The sequence below is a fragment of the Acanthaster planci genome, linkage group LG03, assembly GCF_054643075.1.
Source record: "Acanthaster planci isolate LZ-2023a linkage group LG03, COTS_SCS, whole genome shotgun sequence".
In the NCBI taxonomy this organism is placed as follows: Eukaryota; Metazoa; Echinodermata; class Asteroidea; order Valvatida; family Acanthasteridae; genus Acanthaster; species Acanthaster planci.
The window spans coordinates 3734925-3753689 of NC_141779.1; the positions used below are offsets into that span (position 1 = coordinate 3734925).

The 18765-nt window shown below is 43.5% G+C and overlaps 2 protein-coding genes and 1 pseudogene across 5 annotated transcripts in view; 1 reads left to right on the forward strand and 2 right to left on the reverse strand.

The window, feature by feature from the left end:
* LOC110986072 (NACHT domain- and WD repeat-containing protein 1-like) overlaps positions 1–486 on the reverse strand; it is a 33438-nt gene extending 32952 nt beyond the window's left edge. For all 3 annotated transcript variants that reach the window (XM_087134653.1, XM_087134654.1, XM_022247689.2), the window contains exon 1: positions 368–486. The gene's annotated coding sequence lies outside the window, so the exon portion shown is untranslated. The remainder of the gene's footprint in view (positions 1–367) is intronic.
* Positions 487–4644: 4158 nt separating this feature from the next.
* LOC147799564 (monocarboxylate transporter 12-like) lies at positions 4645–8001 on the forward strand (annotated as a pseudogene). Its single transcript, XR_015424797.1, has 4 exons — positions 4645–4867; positions 5856–5999; positions 6164–7057; positions 7504–8001. The product of XR_015424797.1 is annotated as a monocarboxylate transporter 12-like (transcript).
* A 146-nt stretch (positions 8002–8147) lies between these two features.
* Positions 8148–17359, reverse strand: LOC110986806 (uncharacterized). The gene is made up of 8 exons (XM_022249021.2): positions 16119–17359; positions 14487–14586; positions 13575–13749; positions 12610–12798; positions 12071–12312; positions 10432–10650; positions 9928–10123; positions 8148–9546 (listed from the first exon to the last, which is right to left on the reverse strand). The coding sequence occupies exons 1-8, from the start codon at positions 16227–16229 to the stop codon at positions 9399–9401; spliced, it is 1380 nt and encodes a 459-aa protein (XP_022104713.2). The 5' UTR covers positions 16230–17359; the 3' UTR covers positions 8148–9398.
* Positions 17360–18765: the final 1406 nt, after the last annotated feature.

The following is an 18765-nucleotide window of genomic DNA, read 5'->3' on the forward strand; positions in this document are numbered from 1 at the left end:
GGGTTAGTATTCCTCTTTTTATGATTTTGGATGTGATCCCGTCCAAAATAATAAAAAGAGTAATATTAGGACCTACTATTACTTACGCTGCACTCAGTACAGCTACTCAAGTGTGCTCTCAGTCACGGGAAAATTTGATTAAATACATGTAGGCTAGCCTTGCTCCACCACCTAACAAGATCGATTGCAAAACGCCATAGCGTTACGGCACCATATAAACTGCACTGGTTCAGAGTCACACACATACTAACGACGGAGTAGTGAGTTTGAGTTCTCAAAGTAGGCCCGGGAGTCGGGGACTAGAATTCTAGTGCATTGCCGCCGAGCCAGTGGTGAGCACTACAAATAACCAGCATGAAAAACATACTTAGTTAACCATGTAACTTATGGTTCTGAGCTTCAGCAACTGGATAGATGCCTGGTCATAATCCAGAAACGTCAAATCATCATAAATACATGACATAATTACCAAGGTCACTTTCCATGACGCCGGCGTGACAAGTGACAGGACTTATTTACCGACGCGACGTGCAGCGCGCGCAGCGCAGCAGCCATGGTACCAGTAAACAATTTCATTTTTTATTTACGCCCTCTATTGTCAGCCAAGAGGAGAACCCTAACAGCGTTTGCGCCGTGTTGTGGGGGAGGGGAGCTAAAGTTAATACTGAATTCATTTTGGCAGGCTAGCGATGAACATTGTCAAAAAGTGTATAGCTTTCTTCATACACATGTCACATTTCATCAGTGTTAGAATAAGATGAACCCCTATCTATGTATTAATTAAAAAGTAACTACCGGCTTTAATTTGACTGCAAGTGTTCTTTAAGTAGGCCCACACCTCTCCTTGAATCTTCATTCCATTATTTGGAGGCCTATGCAGCTCACGGGGGGGGGGGTGGAGACATGACCTCTTTCTGTTTTTTTTTTTTTTGAGCGCCAGTATTCTGGAAACAGTAATAGACCTACCACTTTTATTTGTGGGATTCTTTTGTCTAAATAATGACAAAAATTGACAGTCGTTTTGGGGAACTTGAAAACCGCCTTGACATATCTTGGATCCCTCTTCTAGTGAAACGCAAGATGGCGTATCAACGCGACTGGGGCGGTCGTCTTGGCGTTGAAGTCTTCCAAGTGTTGTTTGAAAGTCAGCGTTCTATCCAGCTTCACACTGAGGTATGTTGGAACGAATTGGGACTGTACTGCAGGCGCGGAAGGCTTGGTCTACCACGACGTCGGTATAGCCTTAATTTGGTCAAGGCGTTCGTCATTCGTCGCATCGTAGCTAGAGGGCGGCAGCGCGCACCTGCCGCTCGAAATCAAGGCGAAATCAGCTGAACCTTGTCCTGGTTCAGCTGATTTGCATATTTCTTGACTGCGTGAGGTTGCTCTTCGCCTTGATTTGAGCGGCAGGTGCGCGCTGCGCTGAGACGAATGACGAACGCCTTGTCCTCGCTCTCTGCTTTGACCAAGGCTATCTCATGCGATGCTCCTTTTTGTACAGGTGAAACATCGATGACATCGTCTTACCCAGACTGAGCTCAAGGCGCCGCGTCAACAGGATCTCCATGTCTTCGGTGAGGCCCTCAGTTCTCTACTGCTTCTCACTGCAGGGTGGTTCGATGAGTAGCCTCGCCACGTCGTCTGCATAACCATACTTCCTCGACTGGGTTGCTGGCCGCCAAAAGATGTAGATTTAACAACGATTTGAGCCTGCACAGAGCCCCTGGAACGCCGCTCTTGACTTGCCTCACCCTGCTTCGTTGGTCACTGTGTCGGAGAATCTCCATAATGAATTCACCATACCGTGCTTATCTGGGATGGTCTCCAGGAGCTTCACGTGCAGTCCATGCAGCCTGATACGCAATAGTGAGATCCCAGAAGACGGCCCCAGCCTTTTCCCCCAGCTTGGAAGCCATCCTCTATATGTCTTGGCAAAGAAGGCTTACCTGGTTTAAGGGATGGAGGTCTTGCATTTAAGGCGGTGAGACGACTGGTACTAAATTTAGCTGTGAGAATCTGTGGGTTTGTAAGGTACGGGTGTACCAAGTTTCTGCTCGCAGATCTGGACGCGCTCGTCGAGGAAGTTAACACAGTGATGTGACACATCACACGTGTAGCGCAGTGCTGAGTGAAGAGCATCCGCAAACGCTACGAAATTCACAATGTCATCACACGTACTAGTGAAAGCTCCAACAATATAATCGATGTACGGCTGCACGCCCGGATACTGGGTCAGCATCTGCTCCTCGATGTGGCCAAGAAACAGACAGGTATAACTTGGTCCCATCCGTGTGCCCATAGCCACACCATTGGTCTGAATGTAGTGCTCACCGTTGAACGCGAAGTTGTTCAACGTGAGCACCAATTCAGCCAGACGGAGTAGAGTGATGGTGGGAGGATCCTGATCGAGTCTGGCAAAGATCTAAATAGTGTTTGAGCGCAGCCAAACCACCCGTGTGGGGAATGGATGTGTAAAGTGTTTTCAGATCCATGGTGAAGAAAAAGTTAGATGAACCTGGGAACTCAAATTCATCAAACAGGCTTAGAGCGTGATTAGTATCCTGGACATAGCTAGGGAGCGTTTTGATAATGGGTGTTAGAATGGTGTCAAGGAAATTGGATATCAATTCAGTGGGACAACTACAAGCAGACGCAATGGGACGCCCTGGATTTCCGGATTTGTGAATTTTGGGTAGCAAGTAGAAGACTGCCGTGCGTGGATTGGGAGCGACTAGTCTGGTTGCGTTAGGAGGGAGGTCACCAGAGTCAATGAAACCTCAGACAGGGCTAGCAACAATGTCTTGATACTCTTGTGTAAGGTCGCGGTCAACCTTAGCGTAACGTCAGACAGTTGACGTTCCGCTTCAGCGACATACAAATCTTGACGCCAGACCACCGTGGCGCCAGCCTTGTCCGCCCTCTTAATGACGATGAAATCATCGTTCTTAAGAGACCTCAGTGCTTCACGTTCAGCCGTTCTTGCACCCAAGATGGACAAGCCACTGTCTACTCCCTGCTCCCGATAAATGGGGCTTAACGTAGCCCATTTTTCTCAAGGTGGCAATTGCCATATGATGATGGGAGGCGAGAAAGCATGCATTTGGCCATAAAAACTAGAGGAAACTAGCCTGATTCAAAATCAGGACCAAAAAGAAAGATCCAGATCGTGCATGTGTCGCAATGCTCCTTCAGCAAATATGATGAATGTATCACGCCATTACGTAATTCCTACTATAATTCGTCAGAGATGGTACTAGGCGGACCTTCTGCATCAGAGTCCACGAAGCCATTTTATTCGTGTGACTGTAATGTCAGAAGTTTGAACGTTACGGGGCTCGTCAATAGGGAAGTTGCTATTTAAGAGATATCTTTGTTCTTAGACAAATAAGTCGGTTATACCTGCACTTGGCAAAGGGACATGAGTGTCGACAACAGATAACAGGTAAATCTGTTTTGTGGATGCTTTGGTCCCGTTTATCAAGGGATTAAAGCCGACTCACGGCTTCTCGGTTACCAAACCACTTGAAACTCATTCCGACGAATGTCTAAATAATTGGTCTCGTTTTTGCGTATAACTCAATCCTTTTTTATGACAAAATCTGCAGACATTTTTGTAATGCTTGCTACTCACCATTGAAAACAACAATCGCAAATTGCACTAGTGGTCGACCAGTCATGGACATCACACTATGCGGTACTAGTAGCGAATTACAAGGTAGGCCTATGTTAAATATCAGAGGGGGCATCCGGGAAGCAAACACGTTTTCGATGGGGGCATAGGTTGTGTACATGCTGAAATTTCAACTGGAAGGCACCAGTCGGGCACAGAGTCTCTGTTGCGTCGGGCCCTCGTCCGATTAATGCCACTGACACTGGACAGTTCATATGTGTGTTTGTACCATGATAGTGCATGCACGTCCACAGTTTGACACTGGACAATTTACTTTATTCAAAGACAGACCCCAGTGCACCTGCCAACAGTATAATATAATTGTAGACATTTGAATGACTGCGTTATCAGTAGATTTCCCAGAAGAGAGCAAATTTCGTCAATTAAACTAACAATCATTCCATTTTCATATGATGAACAGGGTTGCATGGCTCAACGATACAATGTTTAGTTGTGTACAACATTATGGTGTATCTAGGGGGACCATGTCAACGTTTCCGATGCCTATCACCTTCCAAGCATCAATTTTCTCCCCGCTCAATATTTACAGGAGAGCTGGGAATTGTGTTGCTTACGATCATTACAAAACTCATTACGTTCTGTAGCCTACGTTACTGACCACGCAAGATTGCCCGGTAACCCAACTGATGCTTCACGAGGACAAAATTTATCCTTTATTTGATTCGAGGCTCAATTCAGTCTCGGTTATCATTTTAAAACGATCACAGATAGAACCATCTCGTCTTATTAGCTTTACAAGATAAATCGCGGAACTCTGTTATCAATTTCACACTGACAAAATTATTTTCAAAAGACTCTTCATACACTTATGCCAAGTTTTCCCTTTCAGACACTGCAACACAAGTCGGCATTGAATGGTAGCTTGTCGAATTACCAAGAGTGATGAGCCAATCTCTCGTATTAAAAAAAAGAAGAGGCGGAGGTGACCTACAAATATTTTAGAGCTATCTAAAATGGCCGACACTTCTTCATCGTCAAGTACTGGGAAAAGAGGAAATGTTGACAGGGGATGGGCTTACGTCGTCCTGTTTGCTGTACACGGATTTTATTTCATCTATGCCGGACATGGGAAAAGTTAAGGTGTGCTTCTGCCCACGTTGAAGGAGCAGTTTGACACCCAGACGTGGCTGTTGGGATCTATCATCTCAATAGAATCCATGATTAAAGACTTATCAGGTAGTCTCAACGTCTTTAATTTTCTATAAAAGGATGAAGCTGCCATGTTTGTCTTGTTCCCTGTAGACCATCGGCAATGGTAATACAACTTTACTTACTGATAACAGGGTAACTTCCAGACTCAGTTTGGTCACATTGCTTCGAATTGTACAAAAACAAGATAGCTTCACCATGACAGAGGTCTATAGAGTACTTAAGTGAATACATCACGCGCACAATTAGTGTGTAAAAGGCATTAGCGCGAGAACCAGCGGGTGAACCAACACGCCCGCGTACTCCATTTGTTTGTATTGCACATTCTGGTTTACAGTGACGTAACTCTTCGGTACTCTATAAAAATCATTAGCGAGAGTACCCATGTGTGAACCATGCATCGTACTCCATTCGATTGTACGGCATCGACTGGTTCTAAATGACGTCACACTTTAGTACTCTATAGGGTAGCTTGTTAGATAAGTCAAAAGTGGGAGTGGGCTGGCCTTTGCTGGGCGTGGTGATGGGGAAGGGCAGGTCTGCAGAGGTTAGGGCGTGACTGGGTGGAGTTTCATTGGGTGTGGCTGGGTTCACCTTTATAAATAGCGTCCAGAAACTACACACGGAAGTAGTTCAGTGAGCGGGCCTCATTTATGCACTCTGAAAATTCCCTGTTCACACTGACCCCGCAATCGGAGTCCCGTTGGTGAGTCTGATCCTTGTTAGGGTCAACAGGTGACCATTTCCAGGGCAAAATGGACCAGAAAGGGGACAAAAAGACCAAGAAGAGATTCATTCTTTCGTCAAACCCAACGGTAAACATATTCGGATCAGTCTGTAGGATGGAATGGGTAGGGCTTGGCTAAGTGGAACAGGACAGAACTAAGTTGGCTGAAGATTGGGTTGATCTTTTTAGTACAAAAATTGAAAAGCATATGGCATGCAGTTCCTTCTCCCCGTTATTGACACTCCGTCCATGATTTGTAATTGATCACCGTATACACCCTTTTCCCAGCTATTCCAGCAGCAGTGTTAAGCAGAAAGCTAACGATGCGATGGATTCTGATCGGCGGCAGCACTGTTGCATGTTGCGGGATGATACTTGCTTCAGTCGCCCGAACCATCATCCAGCTGGCTATTTGCATGTCTGGGCTGACAGGTAAAATCGGCGCTATTCTCAAGAAATACGACACAAAAATGCTTAATTGATGTCATGTTCCGATTGCAACGAGGTTCAATATGATGGACAATGCAAGAACTGTAATGGCGCAGTGTGGCACCCACTCAGAGCAGCTATAGGATATCATTTCAATTATTTTGCAGGTCTTGGATTTGGATTCTGCTTCCCTTTAATGCAAACAACACTGGGACAGTACTTCCACAAGAAATACGCCTGTGCTACTGGTGTCTCCCTAGCTGGTTTGTCGTTTGGCATAATGGCAATGACACCCCTCACACAGGTCCTCCTGGATGTCTACGGGTGGCGAGGAGCAGTGCTCATCTTTGGAGGGATCTCGCTCAATCTCGTTGGGTTTACGGCGCTAGCACGACCGCTCGCGAGACGACAGGTTCTTTCTGATGTGGAGGCTGCTTCAACCGACCCTGAGCGAAATTCCACGCAGGGTCATCTGAGTGGCGCCCAATCCCAGCGAGACGAGACCAGGGACGAGCGACGACGATCGCCAGTCAGATCACTGCTTATACGGCCTGCTGCCACAGTCAACTCGGTAATGAAAAAGTTTGTGAAAGCATCTGATGTGTCTCTCTTTAAGGAGTTCTCCTTCCTTGTTGTTGTTATTATCTGTTGCAGCGTACGATTCACATACAGTGCTTGGACAATTTACTTTGTGCCGCGCGCCATCGACATGGGCTTCGGTAAGTACGAGGTCTCCCTGTTGGTTACCATCAACGGCATAGGGAGCCTAGTGGGAAAGATTTTTAATGGTCCCCTGATTGACCGTAAGGTGGTTTCCAGGAGAGTTCTGCTGGGCCTGTCGATGTTTGTGTCTGCCACTGTGCTCGCCCTTGACCGGTGCATGGTCACGGTTCCTGCCATGGCCGCCGGACAGTGTGTGTTGGGCACGAGCATGGGCATTTCTGGTTCCTTATTCCTCGTCATCATGCGCAGAGTAGCTAGGATCCAACGGCTTGCAAACAGCTTGGCTTGGGCGAGTGTTGCTTCCGCTGCGGTGAGACTATTGGCTGGGTTTGTACCAGGTAGGCAATCGCACTGAATTTTGGTTTTATATTTCAGCGATTTCAGATCATTCACGAGGGCATATTCAAAGATAGGGAGATAAAACTACATGTATTTCGGTTCTGTCTCTGTTTTGTGTCTTGTAAAACTGTTGCTTATAATTAGATAATTTACACCAAAAGCAGTAGACTCCCATATAATTAAAGGATCAGCACTTCGCATTAAAAAAGAATCATTATTTTGTTCTGTCAGTAAAAAGAGGACGTGTGCGTCCAGTCCGGCCAATTTTAGGCTTTTTTTTTCAAAATAAATCTGCTTGTGAAACGGATGTTTAAAATTATGAAATTTCCATCATTTAACCTGTTACTTAAAATGAAGATAGCAAGTAAATTCGTCAGTTATAACAATAACATTTACGATATTGTACGATTTGTTTCTATTTTGTTATAATTTTTTTTTCATTCAGGCTACATTTACGACCAGACTAACAACTACGATAACGCATTCCTGGTTGTGGCCATTGCAACAATCGTCGGCCCACTGGTTCTTACTGTCGAGGCTGGGGTCAACAGGTTCTGCAAGAAGAAGATATCGCCAGATGCACGATGGGAATGCGTGCTGGCAGATGCAGACTCGACCGAGCAGGCGCATTGCGGAAGGGCGCCCTCTTTGCGAGGTCGGGACATGGCCGCCTCCCAACATAAACCCTATTAATACTTCGTTGTTTTTCTCCCGAAAACTTTGAGGTTTCAAAAATGAGAGTAGCCAAGGTTCAGTTTGGATCTAAGATGAGATTTTGAAATAGTGTTCTAAGAATCTAATGTGACGGGATATCGATGATTTATTTTGGAAGAAGATTCCAATCTCTTTTAGGCCTACTTTAAAAGAGGAAGAATGAGTTGGCACAGATTTCTACTTTAATAAACTGTATCCATGTGTTGGTCATCTGGAATTGAAAGTGAGGTGACCTTTCCAAATTCAACTTCAAATCAGGTTTATTGTAAAACACCACCAAAGAAGAAGTCCAAGGACTTATACACTTCGGTTTACATAAAAAGTCATAAAACAAAAAAAGACAAACAAACAAACAAACAAAACAAAACAATAAAATATAGCTATTAAAAACATAAATCAGTTTAATAAGCAAATCATTGACGGAATTGGTGAAGTTTCGTACCCGAGAGTCCTTATTTTCAACTGTTCCAATTAGCACGAATTCCTGTGAGTATGTTGGGAGAAATATAAGTTACTCTGAGGTGACAAGAAATATTGCGATGCCTGTCAGATACAAGTGATGATTTTGCAAGCTTTAAGACCAGTTGTTCTCCACGATGACGTAATGAATCAATTTCTTAAATTAGTAATTCACAGTATGGCAAAGTGGTAGGATAAGCGATTACAACTTAGAACAATTTTCTGCTCTCTAAGTGTTAAGGTCCGTAGCATTCGTGATCCCTGAAGACTATGTGACAACTCCAACTTCTAACAGAAAGAAAGAAAGTAAAAATAAGTTTCATATTTCATATAAGTCCAGTTTCATATTTTGAATAATTTGAAATGTGTGATTTGTTATATCTTAATATTTTTTCCAAACTTTGGTTTATATTCTTCCAATCTGTTAACGTGAAGTCGTTGGTTTTGGGACGTTTCCTTCAATCTTTTGTCTTTTGTCCAATCTTTTCCAGTTTTTTTTTAAATTCATTTTTTTACATGTAGTTATAATAATTTTTCGACTCTCTACTTTAAGGAGAATAACAAATTTCAGAAGGCATTATCTTATCCCTATACAAGGGTCAGTGTACTCACGATCTTTCAGATGCATGATTCATTGTAGATAATATAATATATTAGATTAACTATAATTAAGTTAAGAATAAGCGTAAATACTACTTTTGTTACATTCTGACTATTCAAAGGCGTGAGAGGAGTAATGCCCTTACTGTCAAGTTTAACACGAGTAAATTTTGCAAAATGTCAAAGTTTGGTACTTTTTCAGAAAGACCAGGGGTGTGGAATAATGCGCCGAGGGTTACTGTTCACTTTAGTAATCCTAAATTTGCATGTAAAAGCACACATCATTCTAAACTTACTGGAAAACCAGTTCTTTGGCGGCCTTAACAAGTTCGTATTTGACATAAAACGTGGATGCCACTGATCATTAATTTTGTGTCAGTGAATATTAAAACGACAGACTTTTTGGTGGTATGTCTTATATGTTGACCTTTGTATGGCATTTATTCTTGAAAAATTGAGGAGAGTACTGCTGCACGTTGTCGCTTGATTGTCAACTCGCCGACGTCAGATCCTCCTTACAATTAAACCCTCAAAGTCTTTAAAAGCAGCATTTTGCTGAATGTGCACTTAACGTTGCATGTAGCAAGGTAAAGTCATGTTGTGGCTGTTCTGTAGAACGTTGTAAACGCCTGAGACTGTCGACAAAACTGCCCCCGACATACATACCAAAAAGACAGTGGCGATGAGGAGGATTCGACGCCATCTTAAGGGCCCCCTGCATGGGTGAATATACGAAAAAGAATTATAAAAATGAACCTCGCTTTCCAATGAATGACGTATACGGTTGCTAAACAAGCACTTGCTGACTGAAATAATGGTCATACTCGGGAAAACCGTCTGGTCACCTCGTACTTTGACGTCTTCTGATTGGACCGGTTTTAGGCGCTCTAACTGCGGGGGCATTGCATTCACGCGCACATTCCCAGCTTGACGTGCGCGTGCATGTTGGCAAATCAAGACACCCTATTGACCGTCCAACAAGCCAATATCACTGATTCAAAGATGCTATATTGTCACGTTCGGACACAAGGGCCTGAAAGGACCCCGGTTTGCAAGTGAGGCAATGCATTTGAATCAGCAGGTGAAAACAACTTACTCTGGTGTAGCCCCGACTGGCGGCTCCATGCTGCACAGTCTCAAGTATAAAACGGTCGGAAGAATTCCATTGACGGTGGCGGACAGGGCGCCCCCAACGACCGATAAGTACACCGGGAAACTGGGCAAGGAAACAGCCACAAAGAGCACCAATGCCGAGTAGACAGAGCGTAGCACTATCCTTTTCCAACTTATTTCTGGGCCAAAGAACAAGGCAAAGAACGAACAATTTTCAAGGATCACCCTTATCTAAGCCCACATACGGCAGGAACAGTTACAGTAGATTCCGACTGGCTAACAATGAGTTTTTCCATTTCACAACTCGATAAATTTATCTCGTGTTAGATCTTCAATCTTAATTTGACCTATGCGTTTGGTTATAGCCAAGGAAAGGTTGGCAGGAGAAAAGAAGCTTTTGCGACTAAAAGTACACAAAATATGAAGATAAAAGAAGACTAATATAACGAAATGGAAAGTAGCAGTTTTCCTACAGATCGATCCTCACCGTAAGGAATATGAAGGAAGTCCTCCAGGTCCTGAAAGACGGGGTTGTTCATGAAGACAGAAGCAACCATCAAATGTGACGACAGCAAGAAGATGACGATGATCTTGATGGGCTTGTTGGACAGCAAGGCCAGCACATTATCCGCCCCGACGACGTTGTAAAGATTCCCGTAGACGAGAAAAGCCGATAAGCCGATGGCAAAATAGGTCACACCCACACCTGCATTGAAAATATCAAAAGAATTTGGTTAAATGGTTTGGTAGAACGTCCTTTAGTTATGTTTATCTTCAAGGAAAATTTGTCCTTATTTTTAAAATTTTATCCGTTTGTATTAAATAAAGAAAGTGTGTTTCTCATGCCCTTTAGCCGGGAACATTTCTATCTACTGTAATCATGCTTCCTGAAGCAAAAGGGCCTAAGTGCGCTTCCAACCGTTTGCCGGGCACACGACGAAGTCTGTATTTATAGTTGAAATGTCAGGCGTCTAAAATGACCCTTTTCAATTCGATGCCAATTCGATATGCATGGTTTACTCTACCGTACCACGCAGAACCTATGCTGTGATATGTACTGTGGGGACAATTATTGTACATGTATATGCCTAAAAGCTCAGGTGGATTTTTGACCATTTGTTAAGGGCATAATTATATACATGACGAAATGTCTCCTGCAAAATAATTTTGGCAAATTGCATGTACATGTAGTCTTTCGCGTTAACCGAAAAACGGAATGGTTTTGTGTTTATGTTCACTCCTGTCTGATGTGGAAACAACAATAATTCTTTATCTGAGATCTGGCATCCAATTCTTTGGGAGGCCAAAATTGAAATTTAAAAAAATTAGGAGCGGGGCTGAATTTGGGGACTTTCATTCAACACGTATTGGGAAGGGATGGAAATTGAACACGTGTATTCTTAAGTAACTCTTGTTTTTTAAAAAGAACTTTATTGGCATGGCCCTTGATCCCTCGAATACTTCAGCCTAGGATTTCTCTCGCTCTTTCAAAAAGCAGCAGTCAGCCTCATCGACTGGAGCCAAGTTTGATTCTGCCCAGTGACCAAGATATAATTGAATGCCTGGGTTACCAAGCGAAATTGATCTGTCAACAATATAGTCGCTGATCGAACTCGGGTAAACGATGCAAAACAGCTCGAATCCGACAACGGTGGATCCAAACTACAGGACAGCATCTTCTGCATTATGTTTCTAAAATTTAACGAACCTTGACCCGCTATTGGACGGCGAAAACAACGACTACAGGGTCGCTCAAGTGGAAGCGATTATCAAGCGCTTTGCCAACATTTCAATCAATTCAATCAATATGACGTTTATTTCTATATTGATGAAGATCAGGAAAAGTAAACAATAACAGTACAAATATATGAATCAAGAAATTATTAGAGTAACAAAAACAAGATGTAAATAGGTAAGGGGGAAACCAATATGGGGGCTTTTTTCAGAAGCCGGGAGGCTTGTACTAAAAAGCCCTGGACGAAACAAACTTTACAGAGAGGCAAACAAAAAGCAAGACAACAAAAAACAACAGCAATAAAAAAGACCTTATGAACGAACACAAAACAAAGACAGAAAAGGGAAAAATAACAATTAAGTAGGAGACAATAAACGTTTCTACAACTCACAAAGATAGCCCAGTATCCCAGACACCTGCATATCCGCCGGACACTTCATGTCGTGCTGGAGCGTGGGGAACACAAACTGTCCCCCGAAAGCGCCCAGGATGAGTCCCAGTGCCCCAGAGATCGAGAAGAAGGTGGGCGAGACGGGGTCCAGATCGGGGTTCTCCCCGATGTCCAAGAGCGAGCCTACCACGAGCCCCAGGGCGCTTATGACCGTTGCTAATCCCATGGCAATACCAATGCCACTGTGATGGGAAAAAAGTACCGAATATAAGGTGAGAGAAACCTATTAATGAACGATGGCAGGATATTTTTAGGGAATTTCCCGAATTACTGCTCCATTTCCATCTTTGGGAACTGGGTCTACAACTTTGGAAATCTCAGCTCAATTTGGGTCGAGTTTTGTATTAGACGACAACATAAAAAAGAAAGCCATGTAGGGGGTGGGTATGTTTGGTGTCTACAGACAATTAAGACCCAGAGATGATGACAAGGTGCCAAAGAAAAACAACGCCGACTTTACACAAGGGATCATAACTTACACCATGTCCTTTGGAGTTCCAAACCACAGCAGGGGTGCCGCACCGGCAATAACGACGGGTATCCAAACACATGGCGAGAGCCGTACATCGAGAAGGTGAAAGAAGAGCGACAGGCTGTCCGCGGCTACCAGATAGAGCGCCACAGTGAAGCCAAACGCGTACATCCCCACCAGGATAGAGGTTACCCGCCTGGGGATAAATCACGATGACAGACACGACTAAAACAATATGGACACCAATTATCACTTGGCAATCCTTGCTAGCTTAAAGTATTATAGATTACATATATTCAACCCAAATGTGCAACTTGGGCAGTTTTCGTTTGATTTTTTTTATTGGCAATGTATTTTTGTGAATAGTAGAGAAAGAAAATATGAAATGCTTAAACTCGCTTTTTCTGGCCAATTTTCAGTTGTTACATAAATGATTAATCTTTAGGAGTGCAATGAACAGAATGAACTTCGAAAAGTGACAGATGGAATGTTCCATCTGACAAAGCAAAGCCAAATGCCATTATTTCTTCCATTATATGCACCGATGTGAAACTTTCGTCTGTTTCATCTGCGCAACGTCTGAATAAATCCCCTCATATCCTGAAAGAACCCATGGCCACATGTGTCCTTGAATGAGCCAGGATTTCAGAAATTTCCAGGTGTCCGAGCAATTAAACTTCCATCTACTGGCAGAATGGAACGCTACTTTTGCAATGCGACCGCCCCGTGTACATGTATTTGGATAAATAATTCAACGACACGTGTCAACGATCAGTAAGCAGTTACCGATATTATAGAAAAGTTTCCTTCATATTTAGCTTGATCACTAGCTACAGACACACAAAAATAATTTATTCTCACGAAAACCAACCAAAAAAAAAATAAATAAATAAAAAATAAAAAATCCTCAAAGTTCAGTCTAACCCAGAAGTAAAATCCTCCTCAAAGAAGACTGCTTTTCACTAAACTCACCTTCCAACGACCCCAAAAGTTTCGTAGCCAATTGACGGGTAGGGGAATCTGTTTATCTCGTCCCGATACTTGGCGGGAAACCAATTCATGAGGACCAGCCAGGATCGCGCCAGAAACACCCCGGTGCAGGTGGACGTTGCCAGGGCGATCAGCATGACGAGGAAACCCACCCAACCTGCCGGAATATCGAGACGTAGTAGGCCTTGTCAGCAAAGATCTGCTGCTTTTATCACAGACGAAATGTGAGGTTGCTGCAGGCTGCACATGATGTCACCGACTCGTTCATGAATACACTTTTGTTCACCCTTTGACCAGGAATTATATATTCCACCACTTTCACCCGAAAAGGAGATTTCCTGCAATGCATAGTGCACCACATTCTCTTCTTCTTTATTTAACGGGAAAGAGACAAGCTGGTAGGAGTGTCCATGAAAAAAAAAGGTTTGGGGAAAAATCGCACAGGTCAAGGCGCAAAGCCACAAACAAAACACCCCCCCACATTATTCCGGTAGTTGGCCTAGATCCAGTTATCCCACCTGCCTCAGTTATTGAAAGCCCTTTACTTGCCTGTGTCAATTATATGTAACTCCTGATCCTATGCACTTTGTCCAAATCCTCAACAGTTTCTAAGCCATAATAAACGGGGGATTTTGAAATGTTTGCCGGCCTTCTCCACAGTAATGCGCCTGCTCAGAACTTCGCACGCATGCCTAGAATACGTGTTGGCCAATCACAACGCTCGAAATTTGTCGACCCTTCTAAACGCGCTTTGGGTCGACAACTTTCGTGCATTGTGATTGGCCAACGCGTTGCAAACTCTTGGTGGTGCACTATTGTGAAACGACCGTATTTGGGTGTGAATGCACAGAACGGACAGAAACAACCACAGACATTAAACTGCCGCCATCTTACCAGTATTGCTCAAGGCTTTGGGGAACCAGACAAGGCCTCCACCTATCACCTTGCCTATGATTATGAACACAACGACTGGAACTCGCAGCTTTCGATGCGCCTGGATGAAACCATGAAAAACAGACTTTAAGAGCAAAGGTGAAATTACATGAGCCTTGAAATGGCCTTGTCCAGAAGGTAAGCAACACAAGTTCCTGTCAGTTTGAAGGTATTTTTAATGCAAGTAAAATTAATGATTTTGTGAAATATGCCAAACTAATTCCCCATAATTGCTTTCAACCTCCAATTTGCCTTTTTCTTAAAATCAGTAAAACTGTAGCAAGGTTCGTGACAGTTCGCCGGTGGCAAAACTAAGGGACAGAAACAGTGGAGTAAAATTTGTGCCAGAAATGGGGGGTGGGGGGTGGAGAAAGGTGGGGGATGACTTGCCCGGCCATGAAAATTTGAAAAGCGGGGGAGGAGGTGACACCGTACAGAGGTCGATGTTCATGATATTGATACACATCTGCAATGTATTCATAATGGCATATTTTCGGGCTTTTAAAATTATTGACCCTTTTTGAGTGATATTGAATGCATTTTATTTAGTCTTTGGACGTCGGAAAAATCCTTCAGGATCAGCTTTCATTTTTGCTCACGACAAAATATATACCCCCATGGGATTTACGCCCCTGGGAAGAAGCATGGGGGGCACGCCCCCACTTGAGTCCTGTGCGCCCCAATGTGCCCTTAGCTTGATCGTTCAGAAATAAGAAAAGCGATGAACATCTGGAAGTCGTTCGCGCTGGTCATAGTTTTACCCTTTCGCTCTCTTATCAGATTGAGATGGTTCAGATTCTAACGTATTCATCTCCAGAAAATAAGGGATCCTCCTGGCAAGTGCCCACCTGAAACTTCTCTGTTTCAAGGAAGAATTTCCCCGGGGAGATTTAAATTAATTTGGGACTTTTGCCCTGCCCGCCATGTATTTTAACGCTAGTTTCCCTCACTAAAATTTCACTAGTAAGCAGGAGGTCTTGGGTTCGAGTCCCACCCGACCACGCTTGTGGTTTTTCACAAGCCCTCGGGGGCATACACTAAGCATACAGTGTTAAAATACACGTCGGGCAGGGCAAAAATCCAAAATTAATGAAAAATTCTCCCTAGTTATATGTACGTCAATATCGTCAGAATGAGGGTATTTACAACCGTGGTTGGATTCTTCACCCCCCAAAAAAGAATACAGAAAACAAGCAGACAAAAAAACAAAATATAACAAAAAAGAGGAAGGGAATGTTAATCACCAGTGTGCGTGAAAAATCCCAGGAATGACCCCTTTAATCCTCTACACTTTGTCAGTTTGCCGCCGATTGCTGCGTATGTTGCCGACACATTAAACGCTGACTACGAGCTCAGAAAAATAAAACAGATGTTCATCATATGCACAAAACAAATTAACTAGAATCCTTTACATGATGGCGGTCGCGGGTCAGGTTATATATTTATCCTTTAAAAAACACACGTACATGTATACCTTCACATTTTGTATCCAATTTGGTGAGCAGTTTCCCAGACAAATTACTGTGAACCAACCTCAATAGTCTTCTCATTAGACGATCCTATAATTTCAACAGCGCAATTACTCAAACTTACTGGTAGTTGCTGGCTGTCGTCCTGCGCCGTGTCCGCGGCGCGTTCCCTGGTAGCCGACGGCGATAGCTCGGCCCGTAAAAGCTCTATCTTCTCTGGCTGCCTTTCTCTCATCGTGGGAAACTGGACGGGTCCCGATCGCAGAAACAGACACCAGTTCAAGGGCAAAATCGAAGAAAACTATCGGGAAAGACTCGAAGCTATGGCAAGGATATAGTGAATCATTTTGTCCTCATTTCTGCATAGCGTGAAGTGTACGTTTGCTTAATAGTGTTCTCTCCAACCTGTAACAAACCGACCTCCGAATACTCAGTGATAGGAGTACGCTTGTGTGACTCAAGGTCTTCGTTCACCAAGCCTTTGCGGTGACCACCCGATCGAGTGTCCTATTCAGAGATGAAAAGCTTCAGGTTTCAATACCTGCACCTATGCTGACATGAACCACTTGATTGGCAAACACGGCAATGACAACTCGTTGACTAGCTCGATGAAAAAAAAATCTACGCTTCAATGGTTTCGTTATGGAACGCCACATGTACCATTTTATATTTTACAAATAAAGGATGCATGTTGAAGAGTGCAATAATAAGAATAATTTCATGAGGTAACACATGAATGATTCTATTCAGCGAGGCGAATCTGAGTGGAGTACAACATTCCACCTGTCACTGTATGAAACTATTTTTACCGCTGCATGAATGTGAAACGTAGATAATTATTGGTTTTATACAATACCTGCCCTAAACCCTTCTCTGTTAAGGAGAAAAAAATAAACGGTCCTCGCGTATTAACTTGGTCCGCTTTTTGAGCCAAACAGATTCGTGTCTGAAGCACCACCCACTCAAACGTTCGTGTAATGTTAGACTCGTTCTCGTCCCTATATTATTTTCCTGTCTCTGACTGTGGATGAAATATGTGAACTGAGGGAGGGAATTACGCAAGTGAATGACGTTTATTGCACAACATTTTGGGTTCAAAATGAGGTTAATGCAGCAGCGCGTGTATTTTCGAATTTGCATATTTCAAATGCCATGTACGCCAGAATAGACCAGTTCACTTATAAATTCTAGTTTATGTGCATATGCGCATAAATATCATGTGAAGGCAAAAAACTTGAGAGGCCCATTGAAAATATACACTTGGGGCACATATTTCATTTTCTCTTAACTCTCTCGGGTTCTGCAATTTTCACACTTTCATCTTAGGAAAACCCTTTAAAATCATTATAGGTATTACTTTCTGCGATTCGAGGAATTTTTGGAGAGGGAAACGAAAACTTCAAAAGTTTCGTTCGTTCGAAGCGCACGAGGGCAAAAGAAATCAGTAGGGTTCCGTTCTAGGTGAGCTATAAAACAAATTGTGCGAGACGTTAAGCTACCATCCACGACGACGTCAGTAGCGAAACAAACCTAATCCAGGCTGAGGCGCATACCCACAATTCACCGTGTTCAGCGATTCAGCGTTGTCTGAATGGTGCATAGTACCTTGAAGTACAAAACCTATTTAATTGCACATGGTCGGAAAGGAGCCCCGTATTAATAAAATCTCTTTCGACCTCGAGCGCCAGGGGAGAAAGCAAAGACTTTTTTATTTAGTGCAGTGTAAAATCCTCTTTATGCTGAGAGACTTCGAAGGTGCGCGCATTTCTGCGCAAATCTGTGTGTATTGAACGTTGACCGTCAAAAATCACGTGAGTGAAAACCTCTGTAAGTTACAGAGGGTGTTCTAAAGATTCATGGCCAGCCTGGGAAAAAAAATTCAGTGGCGTATACATCGAGGAGGGAGGCAAATGTTGGAGCCAAGCCCCCGTCAAACATCTCCCACGATGCCCCACACTTGGAATCTTGAAGCGCGCACATTCTTAAGAGGACTTACTTCATCATCTTGCACTCGAGTATGGAGGGTGCACCCACGAAAATAGGCCAGAAATGTGTCCACCGAGCTCATTAATAAAAGTTATACACTCAAAATATTCTATATTAGAGGGTCCTGAGAGAAATATGACACTGAACCTCTGGGCCGGACTCAGGGCTTCCAATTCTGAGCAATTTGGATACAATCGGGTCCCAAAGTGGCACTTTTAAGCCGTCTCGCAGAGGGATGCATTTTCAAAATGGCTACTTTTCCGGGCAGTGAAATTTCCTTCATTTTAGGGGTGGTCTGCTTCGGGTGAGAATTTCTCAACATTTCATCGGTCAACCCACTAAAAATTGAAAGGAAAATGAGAGCGGACATGTCGACAATCATGTTACTGTCCAGCTTGGATATCTGTGAGAGTTGTATTTTAAAAATAATTTTGAAATATCAGGATTTAGGGGTGCCCCTGAAAGTGCAGTGATTTTTACTGTGAACCATATTAGCCTATTTGAGGAAAGGCGAGCAAAATGGGAGGGCGCTATTAGGTTTGGGTAAAATTCTGAGTTCACCCCATAGAGATACTTAGATGTCATGGTTCACTCCAAATTTTACCCTCTTCAAATAGCGCCCTCCTTGTGTCCGCCATGCCTCAAGAAAGAAAAATATACTGCATGCGCGTTCCTTCAATGCGATTGCGCAACTGAGACATTGTGGGATTCAACGTGACGCTGCCAGATCGTACCCATGGGAAGGAGGTTTGCACTAGCCTATGGGTGCATCTGAGTATCATCCA

Bases quoted from the DNA above. Each gene is read 5' to 3' on its own strand.
- LOC110986806 (XM_022249021.2), bottom strand. From the start codon at position 16,229: ATGAGAGAAAGGCAGCCAGAGAAGATAGAGCTTTTACGGGCCGAGCTA. The intron at 14,587-16,118 runs GTAAGTTTGAGT...GGTTTCATCCAG, and splicing joins ACGACAGCCAGCAACTACCA to GCGCATCGAAAGCTGCGAGT. The intron at 12,799-13,574 runs GTGAGTTTAGTG...ATTTATCCCCAG, and splicing joins ACTTTTGGGGTCGTTGGAAG to GCGGGTAACCTCTATCCTGG.